The 23,251-nt window shown below is 41.8% G+C and overlaps 1 protein-coding gene across 1 annotated transcript in view; it reads right to left on the minus strand.

The window, feature by feature from the left end:
- Window positions 1-23,251, minus strand: part of SPIRE1 (spire-type actin nucleation factor 1) — a gene marked incomplete at its 5' end in the record, with an annotated part of 68,393 nt that overhangs the window by 3,670 nt on the left and 41,472 nt on the right. The window contains 5 exons of the mRNA XM_010160161.1: window positions 327-464; window positions 6,671-6,813; window positions 7,691-7,781; window positions 12,821-12,981; window positions 19,955-19,996. Coding sequence (XP_010158463.1) covers window positions 327-464; window positions 6,671-6,813; window positions 7,691-7,781; window positions 12,821-12,981; window positions 19,955-19,996 — 575 coding nt within the window. The remainder of the gene's footprint in view (window positions 1-326; window positions 465-6,670; window positions 6,814-7,690; window positions 7,782-12,820; window positions 12,982-19,954; window positions 19,997-23,251) is intronic.

The raw sequence follows: 23,251 nt of genomic DNA on the forward strand, positions 1-23,251 counted from the left end.
CTAAGCAACGCTGCAGAAGGCAGGGGGACGGAAATTACAATGGTCAGTGAAGTTTAAAACACACGCATACAGATACTCTCTGGTAACTGCAAACACTACCGCATTTTTATAGACAATCTAAACAAATAAGGTATTTCCATGAAAAGTTTTGATGCTTCTGCACCTAATTCAAGGAAGCTGACCCGTGTGCCATACAATTGGAAGGATGTTTGGTGGATACAACTTTCTCTGTTCTGAGACAGGGTAAAACACAAATGTGTAAATGGGAGGGTTGTGCGACCGGTCGCCCTCAAAAAGCTCCGGAGCCACCGCAGACTCCGCCCTACCTTTCCTTTCTTGAGAGCAGTGTAGACATCCTTGTACTGCTGGTACTTCTCCAGCTCCGCCTTCACCAGCACCTGACGGATGTGCATGACCTCCTCCACCGTCAGAGCCAGACATTCCACTGGGTAACAGAACTCCTCCTGGAAGCCAAAAACCCTGTATTATTTCAAAGCCAAATGGCTTCTTCCAGACTTCAACCTAGCCAACCAGCCACCTGGTTAGTAACTCCAGCAACAGAGGGTTTCTCCCTTCAAACTGGAATTGCACTGGCTCGCTCACGGGCATCACACGAGTTCCAAACCGTCAGAGACTGCATGAGCGTTATCTAAACGGTCTGATGTTCAACCAACAATGACAGTTTTCTTCCTTTTTCCTCCTCAAACCCCTTGACCCTTCTCTCTGTTTGTCTTCTATTACGAAGATCGCTTTCAGACCAATCAACGCTCAGGTTTACAATTTGAAAGGGAAAAAGTAATTTGGCAGGCGGCGTCACTTTTAAATGTACCGTTGGAAGGCACGCAATTTCTCTCAGACTCTGTGACACCCGGAGCGGCCAAGGAAAGTGGTTAATAGCCCATTCTAGCAGAAATCCTTTATTCAGTGGTACCACATCTTGGTGCTCACGTGATCAGAATCGCACCAAGACTACAGTAAGTTAACTCAGTTCAGGCAGAAAACTTCTCCTTTCTGCCCCGGGAAAGTGACAGCAGCAATTTAAGCTTCACAGAATAATCTTCAACTACAAAGCAGGAGAACTGGTTACCCAGTGCTGCATGGTCAACGGCAGAGACCGGGAGACTAACAACACAGCTTCCCACGTACAGAATTTTGCGTCTGTTCTGTGTCACTGCATTTAGGGGAATATTGAGTAGAGAACTCCTGAATTCGGTACCAGAGAATAAAAAGCACCAACCAACCCAATTTGTAATCCAGCCCTGTAGTTGATTATACATTTCCAACAGAAAGACAGAAACCTCTGTGGGAACTCCCATCGCTTTATGCTTGGTGAACCTTTTCAGTCAGCCCGGAGGGGCGACCGTGCGGTAACGACAGCGCCACGTGACGCGCTCTGAATAAGCGAAGGAAATTTCTCCTGCGAGCACAAAGACGCGGCTGACAGTTTGGAGACCTCGTTTACAAATTGAAGGGATGAATCGGATTAGCAGTGAAATGCTTCCCTTCCGTGTTCTCAGAGGTCTGTTCTGTCTTTCCATTAGGTTAAAAAGCAAATAATTTCTACGTTGCAGACCTGGCAAACATTAGCATTTAAGAACCACCACATTTTTAAAAACTGTTGTCTTACCTATCTAGAAAGGGAACACAAAGAAACTTCTCTCTGTTTAAGGTACCCCACAAAAGACTAGAATTGAGTTAACTTTGTTAGATTTGCCAGCTAAACCTTCGGGGTGTAGAGCCACTAGTTTTCTGGAAAGAACAAACTACATCCAAAGCAACTGCAACTTGCTCTGAGGTGTAAAACTGCACAGCCCAAACAAAATCACTTCTGTTCCTGACGAGCAACTTTACAGCTGGCCAGCAGCTCTTGGCCTTTCATTCTGGGATCTCCCCATAGCAACTGCCTGGCTACCGAGAAGGCACGGCTGACGGCTGGGGCGAGGCGGGAGAGGAAGTGGGTGGGAAAGCGGGATGCACACAATGCCAGCGAAGCCCCTCGCCTCCTCCTCGTGGGAGACGGAGGGGAACTGTCCACGGTGAATGAGGCTGGCTGAATGCTTGTCATCAATCAGAGCTTTTAAGTCCTTTACAAATACATTTCTTATTTGAAGCTCTTCCTTCCCCCTCGTGACCACCCATTCCTTTAATTTACAGAACAACGACGTCAGGGACTATTGAGCCTTTGAAGAAAGTCTGCGGATGTGCTACAGGTGCAGAGCAGGTACTAGGGGAACAGTGTGGGCCTGTCGTTGTACCTATCGAAAACGATGAGCGCTACAGCAAATAGAAATAGCAGGCAACGGGGGAAACATAGAAAATGGTCACATGTTCAAATGCTAATGTTTTAATTCCAGAGGTTACACAAGGACAACAAAATGTTAATGCAACATTAAATGAAAGATAAATATTATTCAGAAAGCTGCTTGATTTTTTTCTCCCCCCTTTTCGGAATAGAAATAAGTACACAAGAAAATCTTATGTTTCAACACTACCTCTAAGACATTGAAATTAATTAAAATTACGCTAAGCACTGACTAAACTTCATTAAACAATGACGCTTTGGAGTTATTGCTCAAACTTCCAGCAAGAATCTACACTCAAGCTGGGCTGCTCCACGTGAGAGAACTTCAGCTCTCTGCAACACAACAGGGCATGCTAAAGACAAACCGGGGTTTGAATGGTCTTGACTATTTGGAATTGCTCAATAGTAATTTTAATATGAAAGACAAGTCACAATTCTAATTTTTAAAGGAAAAGGAATCTTACTTAAAAATAGTATTTTCAACCTAAAGTTTCCAAGATCCTCATTAGAATTGGCTTAACACGTTGACTGTGCAGTCCTATTATACACACCGTAATTAACAGCTTAAGGTGTATATGTGTAAATTTTTTTTCTGCTCGGGGAAAGCAGTAAAAATTATATATCCATAATGTGAAATAAAGTGCTTTCTGGGTCATTCTCAGCATACACACACCTATTAGCTCCTTATGACTAACACATTTTTACACTAATATATTCCTTGTAAAACTTCTCATTAAAGGAGGTCACTAGGCATTCAAACGAGCTGCCTCAGTAAGCTGCAGTATGAGTAAGTGCTGGATTGCCCTCTGAATTCTGCAATTCAGCATTAGTCAAGTGCTCTAAACTCTCATCGCTTCTGCAGACTCTAAGTTGCTAAGAAGTCAGCGGGATACCTCAACTATAAAGTCTCCTGCAACAGGTTTCAGACTTTCACTTATTAGTTGGGACAAGAAAAAGAAGGAAAAAAATAAATTATTCTACATGGGGGTAGATGAATCAGTATTTCTTTTTAGTGGAGATGCCTTCCCTGGCACACAGCTATTAGTTATTCTGTGAGTTCTGATAAATAAGTGTGCTGAGGACTAAAACTGTACGTAGGTTTTCAAGTCAAACAGATTGCAAATGCCCTTCCGTTCTACACGGTGTATATTGTTAGAGACATAAAACCTTATTCTTTTCAACACAGTCCAAGGATTACAATAGTTTTGCTGGATTTTTGCTGCAGGATCTTCATGTGCTGTACCATTTAAGGTCTGTCCCATTGACAATCTTGTGATGTTGCATTTTAAGTTTGCTGTCCTTTCAGAAATGATTTCTTTTCCCCGTGAGGTGATTGAAGACACACAAATATCCTACACACACTGAAATCAACGTCAATCAGGTGCAGTGTCCCAGCCTAAGCTTTAATTCTCGCCACAGCTCAGGAAGTGCTCCCCTAGGAGGGAACATGCTGGTGAAGGTGATTTCCAAAGCCAGCGAAAAGAGGCAAACCTTTGCGGGTTTCCACCTGCTGGCAAAAGCTCTCTCACAGAGATAGTACATAGCCCCTGCCACCCCGCACATGGCTGCTTCAACGGGATGAGAGCTGAGCAGAGCAGCTGTTTGCATAGTTGAAAAAAGTGGTCTGAAAGTCATCCTTGGAAATAAACGGGTTATCCTAGGCACCTGAACAATAGATAGGAAGCAGAGAAGCGAATGCGGTGTATAAACGAAACCATTAGCTGCGGTCCTCTGGGTCACGAAAAATAATAATGATTATTATTAATAATAATATTAATTATAAAAGCAAACAGACTACAAAGGCATTCATATGTACACCTCAGGACACTGGCTTCATCTCGCTGATCAAGCGCCGAGTGGTCTCACTGCAGTGAGCGCACCACCAGGCTGACCCCCCGAAAACCCCCAGAGCCACCTTGCCTTTACGCCTTGCCTTTCCGGTGTAGCGCTGGTAGGGGGACACAGCAAAAGGCCTAAGCCTGGCATCTTTCCAAGTCTGTGTCCCCTCCCCACCGACTTCAGCCTAACTCCCTCTGTCTGATGAGTTCACAACCCCGTCATTAGAATGCAAAACAGACCAGCTTCTTGTTAATCCTGCTAAGAGACTGTGGCAAACTCCTGCCTGTTTTCACTGGCACAGACGGCTATTTATTGACGATGTCTCGTCCACCTTGGAGAGAAACTGCAGCCACAGGAGCAGGCGCTAAGAAACGAAACTCCATCAGTCCTGGAGGAAGGGACGAAGAAGTGTGAATTCAAGTAAAAAGTAAATCATATTCTGCACTTATGGAGAAGCATTCACTCCAGGAGCGGCAAGGTTACGTACGGAGCATCCGACGCAGCCACCGCGAGAAGCTGGCATGTCTCTGGGGGAAGGAAAGGCTTGCAGTAAGCCAAAGCGTGGAACTGGGCTGGTGCCAGCATATCAGAACCCATCTACAAAAACCAAACCCCAGAGTCTTGGGGGAGTTGTCTGCAAACCCCTAGGGGGCACTATTGCCAAGTGAAAGAACTAGCTCTCTAGGCATCAAATAAATAGGTCCTTATTAACACAACCTCATTTCGTTTCACTACTGATCTTCCTTCTTTCTCATTTCATGGCCCAAACCAAGCTAGGTGACTGTTCCCTAAAGATTAAAAAAAAAAAACCAAAACAAACAAACAAAAAACCCAACAACACCCCAAAACAAACCATGTCCCCAACCACACACAAAAAACCCCCCAAACTCACCAAAAAAACAAGCACAAAAGAAACTAGTAAAACCTTTCCCATGTGTTCCCACATTAATCTGACTTGTCTAATGTCTTTTTTCCCTTTTCCTTTAGTATTTTTACGGGGAAGGGGAATAACTGAATTGGGTTTTCTCCGATGGTTTTATTCCGTACGTATTTTTCTAGGTGTATGTCTGCGAGCAGACTGACAGAGGGAAAATAGCTACGTGGTAAAAAAGGCCCTGCTAAGAACTTGGTCGACATATTTAAAACAACGGACTCATGTATAAGATTTTTAGGTTATATGATCTCCTCAAATGCATGAGAGATCAATACTACAAAGTAACATTAGATACCCTGAAAGTATCATGGAGCAAATGCCTCAGTGTAAGGTGTAACGCTTCCTCCCCTCCTCCCTTTAAGCAGTATGCCTATGGATGACTCTGGGCCCATCAGAAAATAAAGCTTGTGCTTCCGCACACGGTGAGTGCAGGTGACAGGGTGACCCATTTTACATGGCAGCGTCTTCAAATGCATGCTGCAGGAACCCTCCAGCTCGGTTCTGGTGCAACACGTTCTGCTCCAACATCACCTCGGCAGATGAAGTCTACTTGTGTAGTGGGTTTATCAACGTGCCACTACCTGACCTTCACCTGGAATGAGAAACTGCCTTCTGGTTCCAGGGATATAATAAACACAGTCTGGAAGACCCTCTGAAAAGAAGAGGAGGAAGCACGTTGTGGGCACATTTGGAGGTTATCTTCCTGTTACTGTTCAACTCCATCATCTAATAGCTTGGTATCTCGGCTACTACCTCTTGGGCCAACAAAAGCGCTCTTCAAAGCCCGTTAATACCACTGCACTAGAAGACGGGGTGAGTAAATCTTCCCTTCCTTTCAGAACTAGGATGTGTTTATCGATTTCTCCATTCACCAGCACCTCACGGGGCATACTTTGAAACCCTGCTGGCAGGAAAAGAGACACGGAACATATCCTGCACGAAATTACAAAGCACTAATCAGTATGTCAGCACAAACGAACCAGGATTTCATACCGTTTGCTGTTTATACTCTGTTGGAAAACACCTCTCAATTAAAGCTAATTGATCAAATGTACTGTACTTTCTTTTCAAGCAGTAATACAGGATTTTGCCTCAGTAACTTCAACAAAGCAAGGCAGACAAACCTTGACTTGGATTACTGAAAGAGCTTTCACATGTATAAACATTACCACAGAAGTTCTGAAGGTGGGAAGATGGGAAACCATTCTGTTCATTCAGCCATTAACTAAAATACTTTCAACAACTGAAAAATTCCCCCAAATCCCCCAATAGATCCACTGCTTCGGAAAATCAGTAAGGTGAAGTTCATCTGTTTTGGTAACATTCTGAAGTTAAATCAAGGCACGTGGCTTTACCCAGAGTCCTAATCAAAGTGCAAATGTTTTCTGAGGCACCTGTACCTGGGATTTTGGATAAATACGCTAGAGAGAGAAAGTTCAGATCTTGATTTCAAAACGTCTTTAGTAGCCAAGGGCTGTTTCTGAATTGAGGAGTTTTCTTTGAGGCAAGTCCTAATCACACTGAAGCCAAGTTTTAATTTTCATTATACTCTTAGCATGCCTCTTTTTCTCTCTCCTACTCCCTACTCCACTTACAAGTGATCTGGAGCTCTGTTTTGAAGGTGGTAGAAATTGTCTCACATTGGTTGGCGTTTCCTTTTCAATGGAGTGTCGTCTCTGAGGTGGCTGCCGTCTCTCGGGCTGTGGTGTAGAGGATATGGGCAAGAACTTGGGAGGCACTAAAGATTCAACCAGCATAAAACCAAAAATCAATTCTTGTAAAACAGACTGATGGAGAGCATTGCTGAGTACTTAAACCAGCCACTGATTTGCTCCAACTCCCACTACTGGTGGCTGAAGTTACACATCCACACTTAGATCATCTTCAAGACTGCTATCACATTCAGCACATTTTCCAGGTTGAGGGAATAGGAACGCTCGTAAAGGTCGCAAATACAGGCATGCTACTGCCCAGGTACCACTGTGTATAAATTTGGTGTTTCTGGGTATTGGCTTACTCTACTTATGTCACCACTGTGCACAGAAAATACAGGCACAGATTACACACTTCATTACAAAACCTTTCCAGTGAAACACTTCGAAACGAATCAAGAATACTGTTACACAGTAAAGCCTACAATCAGTATGCCTGGAAAAAATGTAACAGATCCTCCCCTCTTCCCAGGAAGTACTTCTGGGAAATGTGAGTGATTACTATGTGTCTTTCAAACAAGTGCATTCACTGCCATGGTGGCACAGATGCAGGAAACATTTAAATTGGTCTCAGCTTAGAATATGTTTCTGCAGGAGCCAATTCTTTTACGAGGTGAGCATAGCTAAATCATCCTCCATTCACTTGTGGATTCCTCTACAGTTCCACATCAAGTATGAAACCTCCTGTTTCACAAGGACATCCACATCCAGTGGAGGCTAATGCCTTCCAATCCTTAATCACATCTGACCTATTTCAGCAGGTTCTGTGGTTCAGCTCTAGAGGTTTATTCCACTAACAACACTCGGCTCCATCTTTCTAGAAAAGTTTCAGAGGAAGTTCACAGGATGGAAGACAACAGAAGCCTGCGAAAGCAGCCCCTGGGCTCGCTCAACAAAACTCACTCTTTCTGCTGCTGGTGCCTTCTTGAGAGGGGTCTTCTGCTTGCGAGGGAGAGATGCTGCTGCTACTTGCTGATTTGTGCACTGATTCTTCCTGTGTGGCAAGAGGAAAAGAAACAGAATTCCTCAGGGGTTGTTGTTTTTTCTTCTCTTACTGCTTCTTAGCACACAGAAATCACAAGCTATCAAAGGTATTTTGCACCATTCAATCACTCAAAGCCCGAGAAGAAGTCCTGAGAAAAAGATCGACTTTACACAACACCGAGTAAACAGAATTTTCAATGCTCAATTTTTTTAGAAATTGGAATAAATGGTGTATGGTTGGATTTCAGTGTATTTAACTATCACATTAAAAAAACCCAAAAATGCAGGATGAGAGGAGAGGTGCACAAATCCATCATAAACTGATAATATACTTCACTGTATTCAAGGACTTCTAAGGGTTTGCAGCTACCGGAGATACATTAACTCAACTTTCTATCTCACACTAGCAAAGAATTGTCACTCGGATTTCTCCGGTCTCCAAAGGAATGAAAGCCACTCATACAAGTGACTCAGGTAAAGAGAAATTAGTCTGATCTCCACTGTACCGTCCTCTAGTCCCTAATCTTGGTGCATTTCTCCTTCTTTCTGCACTGAAGTCTCATTCATTATATAAGCATGTTTCATCACAACAGCCGAGCGCAACTCCTGCAAGATAAATGGAACAGGCTTTGACTAACCCCTTTCAGCTACCGAAAGCATGATGCCACCCCAATTTTTAAACCCTTTGCTTTCACCTAAAACCTGTCTTCAGCCACCAGATACAGATACACCAGGAAGACTCAGATCATCATAGGAGCCTCCCGACGGAGCAGAGTTGAAGGACTGTGAATGCTCTTTAGCTCTAATGTGAATGCTTTTAACCAAGGAGAATTACATCATTTAAACTGTCAAGACTTACAGATCAAACAAGTGACCCGCTCTAAAATCCAGCAAGTGGTTGAGCTTCTCTCTCACAGATTTCCTTCCTTACGTGAATTGCAAGCAGGAAAACCTCCACGGACTGAAAGATCGCCTTCTTTGGTAAGAGCGCATCGGGAAAGCTGGCAGGATCACCCCGATGAGCACCACGCATCACAGGACAGAGGCCTTTACAAATTGCCATCAGGTGGTCTGGTCTTTCTGCTTAGCCCGAGGGTGTGCATGGTACACAAGGACACCGGGATGTAAACTGTTCCCACACACATGCCACAACGCAGTATTTTGCAAAGGGACTCAAACCACCTCAGATCCCCAAACTGTATAGTCACTTTAACACATCCAGTGTGACCCCACAGAACAGCTGCAATGGGAAGCTTGTAGGGAAGCTTGAGCAGCACATTTAGCTACAGCAGTTGTTTTTACTTCTGGAAACCAGGACAGTTTAGCTACAGAGCTAGCTCAGATAGCTTTGCATATCCCTGCTTCATGCCGCAGGGTTGCTTTAAAAGACTGCTGGAGACCTTGTAAGACAATGGGACGCTTTCTTCTTTAGAAGGGGTGCAAGAGTGTTCACAAGTCTAGAGTTAAACATTTAAATTGTGTGAAGGAGAATCACCCCTGTACAAAGGGAACTACTAAACTTTTCACTTTGTAGAAGCCAAATTCTTTTGAGTGGAAGATGACTTTCCCATTACCAGAGAAGCTAACAAGCTAAGAAGCTAACAAGCTAAGATGAAGAACTGAGTAGGGTGTCAATTAAAAATACATAACCAAGGTGCTGTGCTGCTCATTTTTATGGATTAAGAGCAGCCAGGGCTTCAGAGAGGGCTTTTTGAGGAGCAGGCAGGGAACAGCTGTCTCTGGAGCACAATCCAAGCAATCCTTGCTCTGGAGAAGTCTCTTGTTCTGTGGGACCCTACCCAGTCCCAACCAAAAATTGTGCTTCAGTTGTCAGCATCTTACACTGTAGAGTTTTACCAAAGACTCATTTGTGATTCAAGCCCAGGCGGTGCATTGAGTTTATTTACATGCTTTGCTGGGTTTTTTTGTTCTCTGTTTTCTTACATTTTTTCCAGTGTCTGAAACACTGGCACAGAGAGACGAGAGACAAAACAAGGTGCACAGCTGAAAATATACAAATCCTATGTATATTTTAACATAAAACTGTAAAATAGGGATTACAGAAATGTTTCACGTCCAATTTTGCTAATTGCCACCTTTCAATGGAAAGAAATAGCTATTGACCATTCTTCATTCCACTTCTGAACTCAAGATGGACACGATGTCTTGTCACATATTGCAAAACTATGCAGACACACAGATGTCTCCATCTTTTGTGAAAGACTTCTAGTTACTTCACTAGTAATGGGTGAACCCTGGCTATTCCAGTGGCCTAGGAGTCTTGAAAAAAAAAAGAGTGAAAGAAATGGACAAAAATAGAGGAGTAAGGTGTTTCTCTACGGTAAAGACCTACAAGAAAGTGTCCAGGAGCCAGAGTTTTGCAAAAGAATGAGAGAGAATGAACTGTCAGAGCCAATGGCTAAGTGTAGAAACCAGTAAGCATAAACACCAACCCAGGGGGAATGGAAGCCAGGAGAATCTTAAATTTGACATATCATTCTGCTCGCACAACAGATATTCCTGGTTTGTCATTTCAAATTACTTTTTCTGTGCGCAAACACATGCACTGAAAATGCTATTACTGCCCTATGATTTCTCAGACGTGGAAGGCTTTTTTGAGAATGAAAACTTGTGTAGGAAGCAGCAATGAACCACTGTATGAAGTTACTTCATAGCAATACAGGAGCTGTTGACTGCTGTGGTAGACTGTCTGACCTTTTACATTTGAAGTTGGATCAACCCAACATCGGGGACTGTGCACTTCTCCACAGAGAGCTAAACAATTAGTTTGTTGGAAATTAAAAAGAAACCCCAATAATTAAATGTTGTGAGAAAGCTGTAGCTTTAAAGGCATCACCTTACAATGTCTGAGTATGTTACTGACATGATTTTTGTCCAGATAGCAGTAGCTTCATTAGGAAGATGCCATTTTTATATCTCTATCAAAAATCACTCTTGGAGTGCTACTTCTTTTAGCCACACAAAGCAAAAGGCACTTCCTGCTCTCCCTCTGAAACTGTGATTTCTGGTGGTGATGCAGAAAAAAGCAAGGACAGAAAGCAAAAGGAATATTCATCCTTGCCTGCAAATGGGCACAGGGCCGTATCAGACCTTCCCTTTCACCTCTGGCTGGCAACACTGAGTGCTGGGGCACAGCCTGCATCACAACACTGCTGGGAGGAGAACAAAGGGGATAGAGGGGGAAAAAAACGCGTCTGCATCGTAGCTCATTTGGCCGTACACAGCTCAGCAGTGCAGGTATTTGCAGCCTGTAATTTAGGGCATAACACAGTCTAATTTAATTCCCAGTGAGTAACTCTAAATAGGTTAAACCCATTTCAAACTGCAGGCAAAGAGGTGGCCGAGTCATTCGTAGGCAATCACGCTCTTTCGTGTGTTACGTACAAAGTAAAAGTCAGGAAAGAAATAAGGCATTTGACAGAGCGATCTTCACTTTCTTCAAATGTTCTATATCCCACCCCCTCATTAGCTTGGAAAATTTTACCCAAACTCCCTCCAGTTTGTTTATTTACACTACTTTAGCACTGTTCCTGGGTCCCGACCAGTATTCTGCTGAGCATCCCCATCATCTTAATTGCTTCACCTGCTACTTCTGTTGACTCAAACCAGTACAGCGTCTGTTTTGTGACAGCTCAGTGTGGCTGATTTATTTTCAATTTATCTTTTGCTGTATGTTCCAGAGCTTATTCTATACGACTTTGCTTGCCTACACAGTATTGTCTAATCAGTAGTCGCAGTCAGGCATCTTATTTTTCCCTCCTCAAGGATCGCTTCATGTTTCCCTCTACAGAATTTTTTGTTTTACTGACTTCTGCTCATTTTTCCGTGTGATATATCCTGCTGCATTAGCTTCAGGATGCATCAAGCTACAAGCTGGGAAGCTGGAAGTTCAAGATCCAACTCTCACACCCAGGTCGTAATATTCTTGCATTCTGGGCAGCTTCATTCATATTAACGAAACCTCATGCAGCCTCTATTGTAATTTTAAAGACTGACGAGAGACTTCAGAAAGCAAATCTCCTCTGCTTTCAGAATAGATGCACCAAATTATGCACCCACACAAGTCATTCACAGGATAACCCCTAATACAAAGAGTGTCAAACTTTCACAGATCAAGAAAGTGAGCAGACAGATAAATTTCTCCCCACATCTACCTCTCCCCAGCCTCCTATCTTTCATCTTAGCTGGCTTTGTAAGCACCCTGTCAGGAAGCCCCTCCTTCCCCATTTTCTAGAGAGAAAGAGAGTCAGGGAAGACTGCCTTCCCCAGGCTAAAATTAGCCCCTGTGAATAAACCCTGCCTGCATGTGCTTTCCAGGCAGCTTAACTTTCAGAAAGATCCAGCTCAATTAATAATACTACTGGTGCAGAAGACAAAGCTCATTCTTGAGGATGTAATGTTGGTACTTCTTCAGGATCATACATAAAGCAGCTTTTAAGCTAGAGTGCTTTTTTAAGCTTTTCTCCTTTTTACGCTTTTAAAAAATTCTTTAAGTCTCCATTTGAGAAAGGATGGATCCCAAGTTGTTTCTCCATCAAAGCGGTATTGGCTTGTCTCTATCTGTGAAACATCTGTTGGGTTCCCAAGCCTGCGTAGCAAACTGACACTGGCACCAAACTACAGCCCCTCTGGCACAGCTGATGCTCTCTATTTTACAGCTGGTACAGTGAGGCTGGCCTCCCATTCGAGGCCTTTAGCGACAGCTCCTGCACGGGTGCCAGAAGGGCGCAACACATTTGCCTGCATTCCCAAAAGCATAATTGCTACACTGCGGACAGACACCGGGCATTTAGAAAATTAAGTGAATAGTGGGGTTAAGGCCAAAATTAGCGTTTAACCTTTTTAAAGCATATTCTCATTTTTAAGGCCTGATGTAGTATTTTTGAAGTACCGTGGGCTAACAAAGCAGTCATGGAAAATTCAGATTATAACCTGCAAATTCCCTTCTCAACTGATCAGCTCTGCAAATCAAGGAAAAAAGACTGGATTCCAACAAATCGAGAAGCAAGTCGTGTCCTGATTTTTTACCTCTGAATCTGAGCTGTCAAGTTCAGCCAACGTAGGAGCCTTCAGGAGTCTCTTGCGTTGTACTGTCACTTGGGCGGCCCCATTCTGCTTTCCTTGTGCCACGCCACCATTCACTACAGAGGCATCCAATAATTTTCTTCCAGCCTCTGGTGTGGACACATCTAGTAAAAGAAACAGAACAATTGGTGTTTGGACCTAACTTTTATGCTGCCTTCTCAAATCTTTGTCAAGGCAATACACACAGAAGGGGAAAAAAAAACATGATAGTTATATGTACGTGTGCAATTATTTTACTTTAGCAATACGTTGCTCAGAGAACTACAGGCAATGGCTTGTGGTACAGAAGCAAAATGCAAGAATGAAAGCAGTGGAAAAAGCAGCAATGCGCAATCCTAAAAACCAACCTCAGACCAATCAACTTCAAAAAAAAAAAATCCTGTGTTAAACCTGAAAATATTCTGCCTTCAACTTGTAGTCCATAATTAACTGTGTAACAAGTATCAGAATAATGCACAACCATATCTGGACAAGTGGGTTTCCAGTCAGTTTGAAGTCAAGGCCACACAGAAATTAGGAGGTTTAGCATGGCGTAAACCTAGTTTTTCCTGTGAGGATAGAATGACACTTTATTCTGCAGTATATAGAAAAGGAATGAAAATGAGCTAAATAACTAGTATTCATCAAAAAGATGCACAATTCTTAGGTTTGCATGGTCATTTGTATTAAAAATACATCTGTGATGTCAAATCTTCATGCAACAGCAGAAACATGAGGCTACAGCTCTGTTTTCATCTGTGTGAGTTTTACAAGGATGTAACTCCACTGAATAAATCCCTCGGGATTTCTGCCAGTGTGCAATGAAGATGCATCTCGGGTAACCTAAGCATTGGGTCTCCTGTGCTTAGTCTAGCTTAGCTTAAACATCAAGATAACGACCAAGGCTTTGATATTTTAGGAGAGCTTAGAGATTGGTCTGATAAATCGGTTTTATGCCTGTAAAAGTACAAAGTGCAATCCGGAGAAAATTATGTCGGAGGGAGAAGGAGGAGAAGCTTTTAATCTCCCATTTGCATGTATGCCTAAGCATCTGTTCTTTCTACAAATGTGTTTTTCTACCCATGTAATTACAGGACTCCTTCCCCGGTCTTGTAATAAGAAAGTACCTCCAGGTATTTAAGGCCAGGGTAATGATGAGTTATTATTCCCATTTTCATACATGGTGAAAAGAAGCACAGAAAGTCAAATGACTCGTACCATAGGTTACCGGGAGGACTATGACCGAGAAATGATATCACCCAGGTATTCCCAGTGCCAACAACGTAAGTACTCACACATCATTTGGAGTTACTTACACAGTTGCCCTGGTATAAACAGACACAGTCACTGCTGCTACAGCACAATTTGCACTGTTAAAAGCCGCTCTTGCAGTAGGTGAGTTAAAGCCTCAGTTGCAGTAGTAGGTCTGTTTTACAACATTCCCACTGGAATAGCTATTGAGAAGGAGTAAGAAGACTACAAAGTTAAATCAATATACATTTCAAAGAATTAATTAGGTTATTGTTAAATGCTAGAAAGGACAGGGGATGTATTATAGTTCCTCTGCAAATCATACCTTCAGCTGGGAGTATAAGAAAAGGCGATTATTTGTACTATTAAAGTCATGGTGACATTCCAAGCCTATGAATCTGTGTACTACAGTGTTGTTATTGCCTTCAGGTCCTCCCTACAAAGAGCTGCAATCAAAGACTTAGACTCTCTAACCCTTAGTTCCTATCTTCAAAGGCTTTGCTAATGGGTGTCCTGACTAGCACTATGGCTTATAGGTCATGGGTTTTTTTCCTCCTAGATTTCTGCGAGGACAGCATGGGCGTCCTCCACATCAAATGCATTCCTGCTCCGCATAGTCCCAGAAAGCGACAGCAGTAAAACTAAACCTGAACTGCCTCACCTCCCTGCTGCCCATACCATTTCTTGAGACCTCATAAATAGCTGGCATGCAGTTGATTGAAGAAGCTCAGGGTTTCCCAAATGAGCAAGAGAAGAACCTTTGATTTGCCTTCTGGTTGCACAGGGCGGTTGCTGAACAGACTGTTCAATGAAGCGGCCCCAGCACCACCAACACAACAGCCAAAGGTGTTGTCCCTCCTCCCAAAACCTTCCTGGGTGGCAACTCCCCTTGCCTGAGGGTAGGGAGGCTGAAGAATGGCCTGTGAGTATTGCTGGAGTCACTGGAATAAAAAGCATAGGAAGGCCAACAGTCCTCCTTCCCAAAAATAAAACACACAACAGCTCGGGGGAAAGGAAATAGGAGGGAACATCCACCAGACATCACCCACCTCTACGGAAGGCAATGAAATGCACATCCAGTTTTCTGTTATGTTCTGGTTTGGTTTGGGGCTTTTTTGTTTGTTTTAGGGTTTTGTTTTGTTTTCTATGAATTTAGATGCCAATTCTTTAGGCCCTGGAAAGGGAAATTCCTGATCCATTTTGGAAGTAATTAATATAGCAAATCGCTACCTACAAAGCCTAAAACAGGTGTTTTAGAAGCTCACACATGTATGAGTTGTTCAGAAACATATTGTTCATAAATCTTCTTGAAATACCAGAGCAGCTTTAGGTGAATTGAGAATACAATCCACAGTATTTGTTTTGAAGGGCTCTTCAGTAGGAAATAGCATTTATCACCATTCTTTCCCTTGAAGAAAAAAAAAAAACGGGGAGCATTTTTACAGCTTGCAAGCACTGAAAGAATAAAACAACAAAAAATCAACAAATTTTACAAAAGTAAAATTAGAAAACCACCCACTTCACAAAATCTGTTTTGACAAGTGTGCTTGAGTTCACTTTATCATTCCTGCACTTATAGTACTGGATATACACGAATAAAAGGATTATAATAATTTAAGGAAGGGATCATGAAATTTTACAGTTTTAGCAGATTTCAACAAGAAAAACTTGTTCCAAAATTAAAACCAGGATTTGTCAGCAGAAACAGTCCAAAAAATGATTACTTTAAGCTGTTTTAGCGATGTACTCAGGCAACAGAAACATTACCATGTGGCAAATCATCGTACATCATCATAAACAAGATAAAATTAATCAGGATAAACAAGTCAGGAGCACCCATTAGACTAATGCTTATAAAACTGAATATGCCAGAAGAAATAGATGGACAATTCTTTGAAACAAAAAACTATGATTTTTTTTTTTTAAATGGGTAGTAGTTTCACAGTCTCTAGTTTCATAGAACACCTGAGCGTTTTGGAGATGATTCAAATTGTGTTTAAAAAAATGCTTGCGTGTGTAACACCCTGGGGTTAAGATTTCATTAGGGTCAGACACACTGGGAGAGTGTCATTTCTCTGTGTTTTCAGGCAGCAAGCACAATGAACAGTACTTGCAAACTGGATGAGTATGTTTGGTTTCTTTTGAGTTCCTCCTAAGCTATCATTACAGCAGGCAAATGAAAGAAGAGAAGGTTTCGATTTGATTACTTGATCTTTGTGTTAGCCTTCCCTGACTAGCCTTAAGAAGGGGGAGACAAAAAAAAAACCACCCTAGGATAATATGAAATGCACCCTTATTTACATGTAAGATTACGTCTCTTACGAAACGAGGAATTAAGCAGACCACAGATTACATGCAAACCACAGCAGCCATGTAACCATATGCTGTCTGCATCCTAGCCAGCTCTCCTTGACAAATAATGACAACAGAAAGCTGAATTTTGATCTGTACCGCAAAGGTACTCCTCAACCTATCATTTTTTTCACACCGAGTTTAAAAAGAAGGCTAAAATGGTTTGCAGAATTAATATAGATACATATGGATGATGCTAATATACTGGGAAAGACCGTATAATGAATCATGGTAACAGAGATGTGCTGTGCCTTTCAAAGGACTTAGATGTTGAAGTCAAACCCGAGAACTAATAAATCAGTATACCAAACCGCCAGCCTTTTGCTGGCGTTTGCATCACATTTATTATTGTGTTAGTTAAATTAAGAGCTTACCAGGACCTGGAGGAGTTCCTGCCTCACACGGGTCTGAGGCACAGACCATGTGAAGCCAACAGTGATACACATCATCTCGCAGGGTTGGGAACAACAGGAATAATCCCCGTGAAGTTTGGGTTTAAATGTTTCTGTTTCCTTTTTTTTCTCTCCCAGCATCGCCCCTGCCCCCAGAATGTACGAAGCGTTTCTGAAGTAACAACTTCAAAGCAGCCATGCTTAACAACTTTGGGGTAAGAACCTGAGCATTAAGAGTGGGAAGGACTAGTCTTTGCAGCTACATTCAAAGCAGCGCAGGGAAGTAAAGCTGCTTCTGAGATGGTTTTCTATTAGAAGTGGGCAAAAACTGCCCTGGTCCCTCGTTGATACCCAAGTACCTCTTGGATTACTCTCATTACAGGTTGCTACCACTTGTTCCTGCTAGTCTACCAGTAGGAAACAGCAGTGTACCAGGAGGTCCCAGGCACCCCTCCTCTCCTCCTCAGGATGACAGCAGCAGGCAGATGCATGGAGCCAGGCAGAGTGACACATCAACTCCACCAGCTCCGTGCCAGGTAACGTCTTCTCAGAACTGGCCTGCATCATCCCTGTCTCAGACAGCAAGCATAACAAAAGCCTGCAAACCTGTCCTTTAACATTCAGTAGGAAACACTTCTGGTTTTCAGCTGGTTTGCGTTTTTTTCATGACAGCAATTCCATCAAGCAATGAAAGCAGTGGAAAAGCAAGTATGTGGAAACAACATACACGGAATTAAAACACTGTATACCTTCCCCACCTCCAAAATGATGAAAAAAATACAAGCACACAAAGCAACAACATTCAAAACTACTGCTTATCTTCTTACTATCAACATCCCAACCCATCTAATTCATTTGTACTGCTTATCTGGTGTCTCACCTCTACCTAACTGGAATGTTGCAATCATCCTGAATTTACTTCCAAAGACAACTTATCAGATCACTCAGTCACGCCATCTGATGCTACTTGCGGAGAACCACATGACTTGAAAAAACAAAACCAATCACATTTGGAAGATGGATAAAGAAAACAGGAAGAGTTCTTCGATGGTCAGTCAAAAAGAGCAAATCCAAGTACAGTACAGACTGCTATGGAGCTACTTCTTTAACATAAAAACATTATGTTAATGAATTAATGGATTATGAAGGGAGCTTGTACAAAATACTGTTTGGATTTAAACAAATGAGGATGTCTCAGGACTCTTAGAAATACAAGGCAAAAGAAAAAGCAAACAGACACATGTGGAAGGACAGATCTGAACATTTCCCTTTTGCTGGTCACTGGCAATTTCAGTTTTATAGTCTTAAAACCGAAGGAACTTTTGGCATATCTGAGAGCAGCAATACTTTTTGAAGAATTGAAGTTTGCCTGTTTATGCTATTCTCTGAACCTCTGGGGACCCTTCAGCCTTCACTGGAGTAAAACATGATACCCAGTAGATACACAATTGGAATCCCACCGGACAGCTGTAGTAGCTGTACAATACGCCGTGAATGTAAGGTTTCACAAGAAGGCTTGAGCTGGATTAACAGCTTGCCACGGCCTCCTTCCTCCTATCCACCCATGCTCATCACCTGCCCTCAGCCGGCTCGCTCGTCATCTGATCAGAGCGTAGCAGGTTTGAATCACTAAAAGAGCAGAAAACCCACCTTCTAAAAAAAATAACCATCTTTGTTCCTGGGTTACATGAGTTTCACAAGGTCATCTTGTGGATAAACGAGCAGGACTGGCACAGAGGAGGAGGGGGAAGCACATGTTTAGAGGGGAGCTTAGGGAGGAGAGGGAGCAGAGAGCCCCTCCTCGCCTCTTGACAGTGGCAAGCTGTTCACATGGCTCAACCAGAACAAGAAGCCACCTTCACAGACAGGTCACTTGTGAACTTTGCTCTCATATTACAAAACTACCGTATTTTTTTATATTATGGTCATCAAAAAACTGCTAATGTTCTTTCTAATTCACAATACGCTAGCATTTCAGTCCAACTATGCGTTTATATGGGGAAAATAACCACATGAGCTTAAAGGGTGATGGAGAAACAGAGGATGAAAACTCTGCAAAAGGCCCAGACAAGATGTTTCCATGTAAAGAAGCAGGGAGGGTGCAGCTGCTGCTGCTGCTGCTTCACAAAATGAGAGCATGGGTTTATTTGGGGATCGTTTTTCTTGGGAGTCACCTAGGGGAAATTAAATAAGAACTAGCCTAAGAGCTCTCCTCAGCGGACAGAACTCTGAGGCTAATGCAGAATATGTCCAACCTCAGTGATGGAGTCTCTGGGCCTAAGCATCCTGGGAAGCTGGTGTACAATGAGGGAAGAATTAATTTACTTTCTGGCTGGTAGTCACGAACTCTCTCTGATGTTGCTATCTCTGAAGGAGAACATGTTCATGCAGTTATTGCACATCCTAACTGATGGCCCACCAGGAGGAAACTTTAAATTTGAGAGTAGATAGCTGATGAAGGATCAGCTATCGAATCCTCTGTATCAGCTATGACCAGAACACCCTAGCAACTTATTTGCTAACCAGGAAAGAAGGAAGGTTTAGCCTCTTTTGAGTGAACGTCTTCGATTTCACGACTTACAAAGCATTTACTGTAAAGAGACTCAGTAGAACTGACAATTCCTTTCTAGATTATTATTCATAGGTGTATTTAATTAAATCTAGAAAGGTAGATGAGTTCAAAACTGGTTTTTGGATCCTCATGAGAAATGAAGTATTGCAAAAGATGGTCTAGCAAAAAAGTGAGTGTAGCGACACAAAGGTCAGAATAATAAATGAGTAAATCAGACTTGAAGGTGACCCTATATTCTGCACTCCTTTTTAGAATTTGGAATAGCTCTGGGCCACCTTATTTTGGTTATTTACTTAAAACAGAATTCCAGCGGTGTATTTCAGGTGAAATACAGTTTCCTATACCTAGGCATTCTTTTGTGTCAAGGGTAATGTAGGTATTAATAAGTAATTTATCTTAATTTTTATTTTCACTGACCATATCTTGGAAGAATCCCTTCAAGTTTCTTTCTTAAATGGGAATTCAACAAACAGATGGAACAAATTTCACAATAAGCACAATAACCACGTCAGGTGTTGTTGCACCTTTTACCTGACAAGTCAAAACTGTAAGACATGCTAAGTGGCCGCATTGCTGTAAAAAAGAAACAAAAACAACAAAAAGAAAACAATTCAGCTATTAGAAAAGCAGAGGCATAATCAAAAAAAAAAATTAAATCTACTTGAGACATTTTGGATTCTGTTGCCTAAATCCAAAATGTGTCAGACATACTATTGCTTTACTGTAGTAAAGCTCAGAGTCTGCAAACTACAGCAGCATAAATGGGACTTGCAAACAGAGCAATTATAAACATATTCGTATTGTTGGAGAATGAGATTTTTGGAATTCAGTAATTCAAATATCAAAATGAGGCAAATATCTTAAAAATGGAATATTTTCAATTAAAATGCCGTGAAAGAGAGAAAGGGGAGAGGGAAGAGAGAGGCGAGAAGGAAGTGAAAAAAACTGTAAGTACAAAGCCACATTTCACACAGCTTTCAGTGACCTGAAATAAAGATATTTCTAATTTTTTTAAGCATAATCTCCAATGATTATAATTAAACTAATAAAGAGAGACACTCAAGCTTAGCTTGAGCAGTAGTTTCCTTGAAGAGGATGGAAAAAAAAGGCCAAACACCGTGTGATTTGTGCTGATTCTTGTTCTTTTTAAAAACCTTAGGTGAACCTGGCCTTTAAAATGTATCCATAATATTATCCTCTTCTTTCAGGGCCTCTAAGGATTTTATTTCTAAGATTTTTATTTTATTTCTAATTATTTTTATTTCTTAGCTATTTTCATAGCTAAGAAAGTGGTCAAATGTTCTGTATTTCTGTAAAGAACTATCTACATTTCAAATTAAACAGTGTAATTCAGGGAGCAGACACTCAAACTATTTCTCAACTGAAAATAAAATTTCAAGGCACTTAATCTAAAAGCAGCAGGCCAAGCCCAGTGAAAAGAATGTACAAGAACACATGAAAACTGACATCAGCTTACCTGTCCCACTTGACAGGTGACAAACAAGTCGGTATGAAAGGGCCTGCCAGCCACCCACACCGCTGCGCTAAAAGATTAAACCTTTAAAAAAAGGTTGTGCTGGGACAAGTTTTGCTCATGAGAATAAATCTATGTGGTGAACGCAGGAGATGGCTGAGTCAGAGCCAAATGTGGGAGTGAGGGTATTTTTCCTGTAGTCCATTAACTAGACACAACAGCCACAGGCAACAGCTACAGAAACAGTAGCTAAATCCCTGTCCAAACTCAGCATAAAGGAAAACACATTTTAAAGCATAAGAAGGGTGTTTATCACCTAATGCTGAGGCCTAACTGAAGGTTGATAAAACATGTACGTGAAACAAAGTTTTCTCCAAGCTCCATCAGCTCATCATTCTTGTGTCACAAATCCACGCTTTTAATTAAAAGGACATGTACCTTGAGGCTGTGCTTGTCTCGATAGCTTACTGTGATAATTGTACGAGGTCATCTGGAAGCTCACTCTGATTCCTTCACTTAAGCCCCTCTGAGAGCAGCTACCCCTTCCATAGAAGCGTTAGATGGAGAGCAGCCAGCCACAGGCTGGTGTTGTCGGGGGCTGCTCAGGGCAGAGAAGGCCTTACCTGTGCGCACGGGCTGCGCAGAGCAGAAGGACAAAGCCTGTGGCTGCTGGGAAACACATGCCATACGGTCCACCCGTATAGCAGAGGAGGAACTACAAGAGCACAGCTCCCCTAATCTCAGTAGTCAGGTGTAGTTGTGCTCCTGACTGCAATAAACTGAGTAACAAGGAATAACTCTGGGACATGTGCAATGTACCTCATACTCCCAAATATTTCACTTCAATACTCTTTTTTTTAATAATTCTTTTAAAGAGCAACAAACATTTCTGTCCAGATGATTCAAGCATTCCACATGGTGTTTCTGCCTAGATTTATAATCCTTAAACCTCATTACTTTACACGTTGTTACCCTGAATCATATTCAGTGGTCATCTAAACTGTATGGCAGAACTATTTGTACCATACTGATTGTCATTAGCATTACTCCATTACCAATTCAGCACAAACACGTTTTATTCTAAAAGGAACTTTGGACATAACAGTTGTTTTGATGTGAAAAGGCACAAAACATCATATTTCAAAGTAAGAAAAAATTAGTTTCAAGGCCTTTGCTCTTTTTCCTTCTTCATGCCAGCAGCAAATAAACACTTGGGAAATAAAAACTGCCCACATCCCCTTTCACACCTACAATAATCTGGCATTTAATCCAAACAATTCAGTACACTGAAGGGGAACTACCACAGTTCCAAAACTCAAAAATTTAGTTCCTTAACAAACAATGAAGAATTGGCAGAAGACAGGTATCCCTCATTGGAGGCCATGCCCTGAAAGCAGCCCAAAAAGTCCTAACCAGTAATACTCCAAAATTTAACATAGTTTTTAGAAACTGTTTACTAAATGTGTTTGATGTCATTTGTATCAGTTCAAAGTTTTAAAGATCTATTAGACCAAACTTGCTGCCCCTGAAAGGACATGATAGCTCCCAGATGGAGAGCATTTAAAATACTTAAACTGAACGTTTGAAAGAAAAGTAAGGAATTGTTCAGTGTTTTTACAAGCTTTCTACATTTGGAGAAAGGTCTGGGCCTATTAGAGACATTGATAAAGAAGGCATAAACTGAATCCAAACCAGAAACTGGAAGAAAAGAAACAATATTCAAAACATCGTGCTTTTAAAAATGCACCCAAAGCATTCACCAAACTCTACCGAGCTCTTCAGAACAATGCAACAAAGCAAGACTGATGAAATTGTTTTTCTCCAGAGACAATGGGTTGTCACAACCACCGGACCAGTGCCTTTAAGCACATGTGGCAAGCACAAATATTTTGCAAAAAGCAGCCACAGGGAGTACATACATAGATTACTGCATGCTCTTCAGCCATAAGATGCCACTTTTGCTCTTAAAAATCCGGCTAGCTCATCTTTTTCTGTAATTCCATGCTCTTAAAGAAATGTTAAGTCACAATGTAAGACTATGTTTGTCATGCTTTTGTCATCAGAACCATTGAACTAATGCAAATTGGTGACCATTGGAAAGCACAGTATTTGTATTATTTCATAGTGGGTTGTTGAATATGCACTGCAGAAATGAAATGCTTGGCGCTGCAAGCCTGAATTATTTGCCCATTGAAAATATATACAAACACGTGTTCTGTAACTTAGAAAATGAAGCAAAGTTTTAGATTCAAAATAAAAGCAATAGATTCAGCAAACAAAATAAAGGCAGCTTTTAAAATAGAATAAGGAAGTTGATGATGCTAACAGCAGGAAACAAAGGTAATGAAATTAAT

This window comes from Eurypyga helias, unplaced genomic scaffold (assembly GCF_000690775.1).
Source record: "Eurypyga helias isolate BGI_N326 unplaced genomic scaffold, ASM69077v1 scaffold5841, whole genome shotgun sequence".
Lineage (NCBI taxonomy): Eukaryota > Metazoa > Chordata > Aves > Eurypygiformes > Eurypygidae > Eurypyga > Eurypyga helias.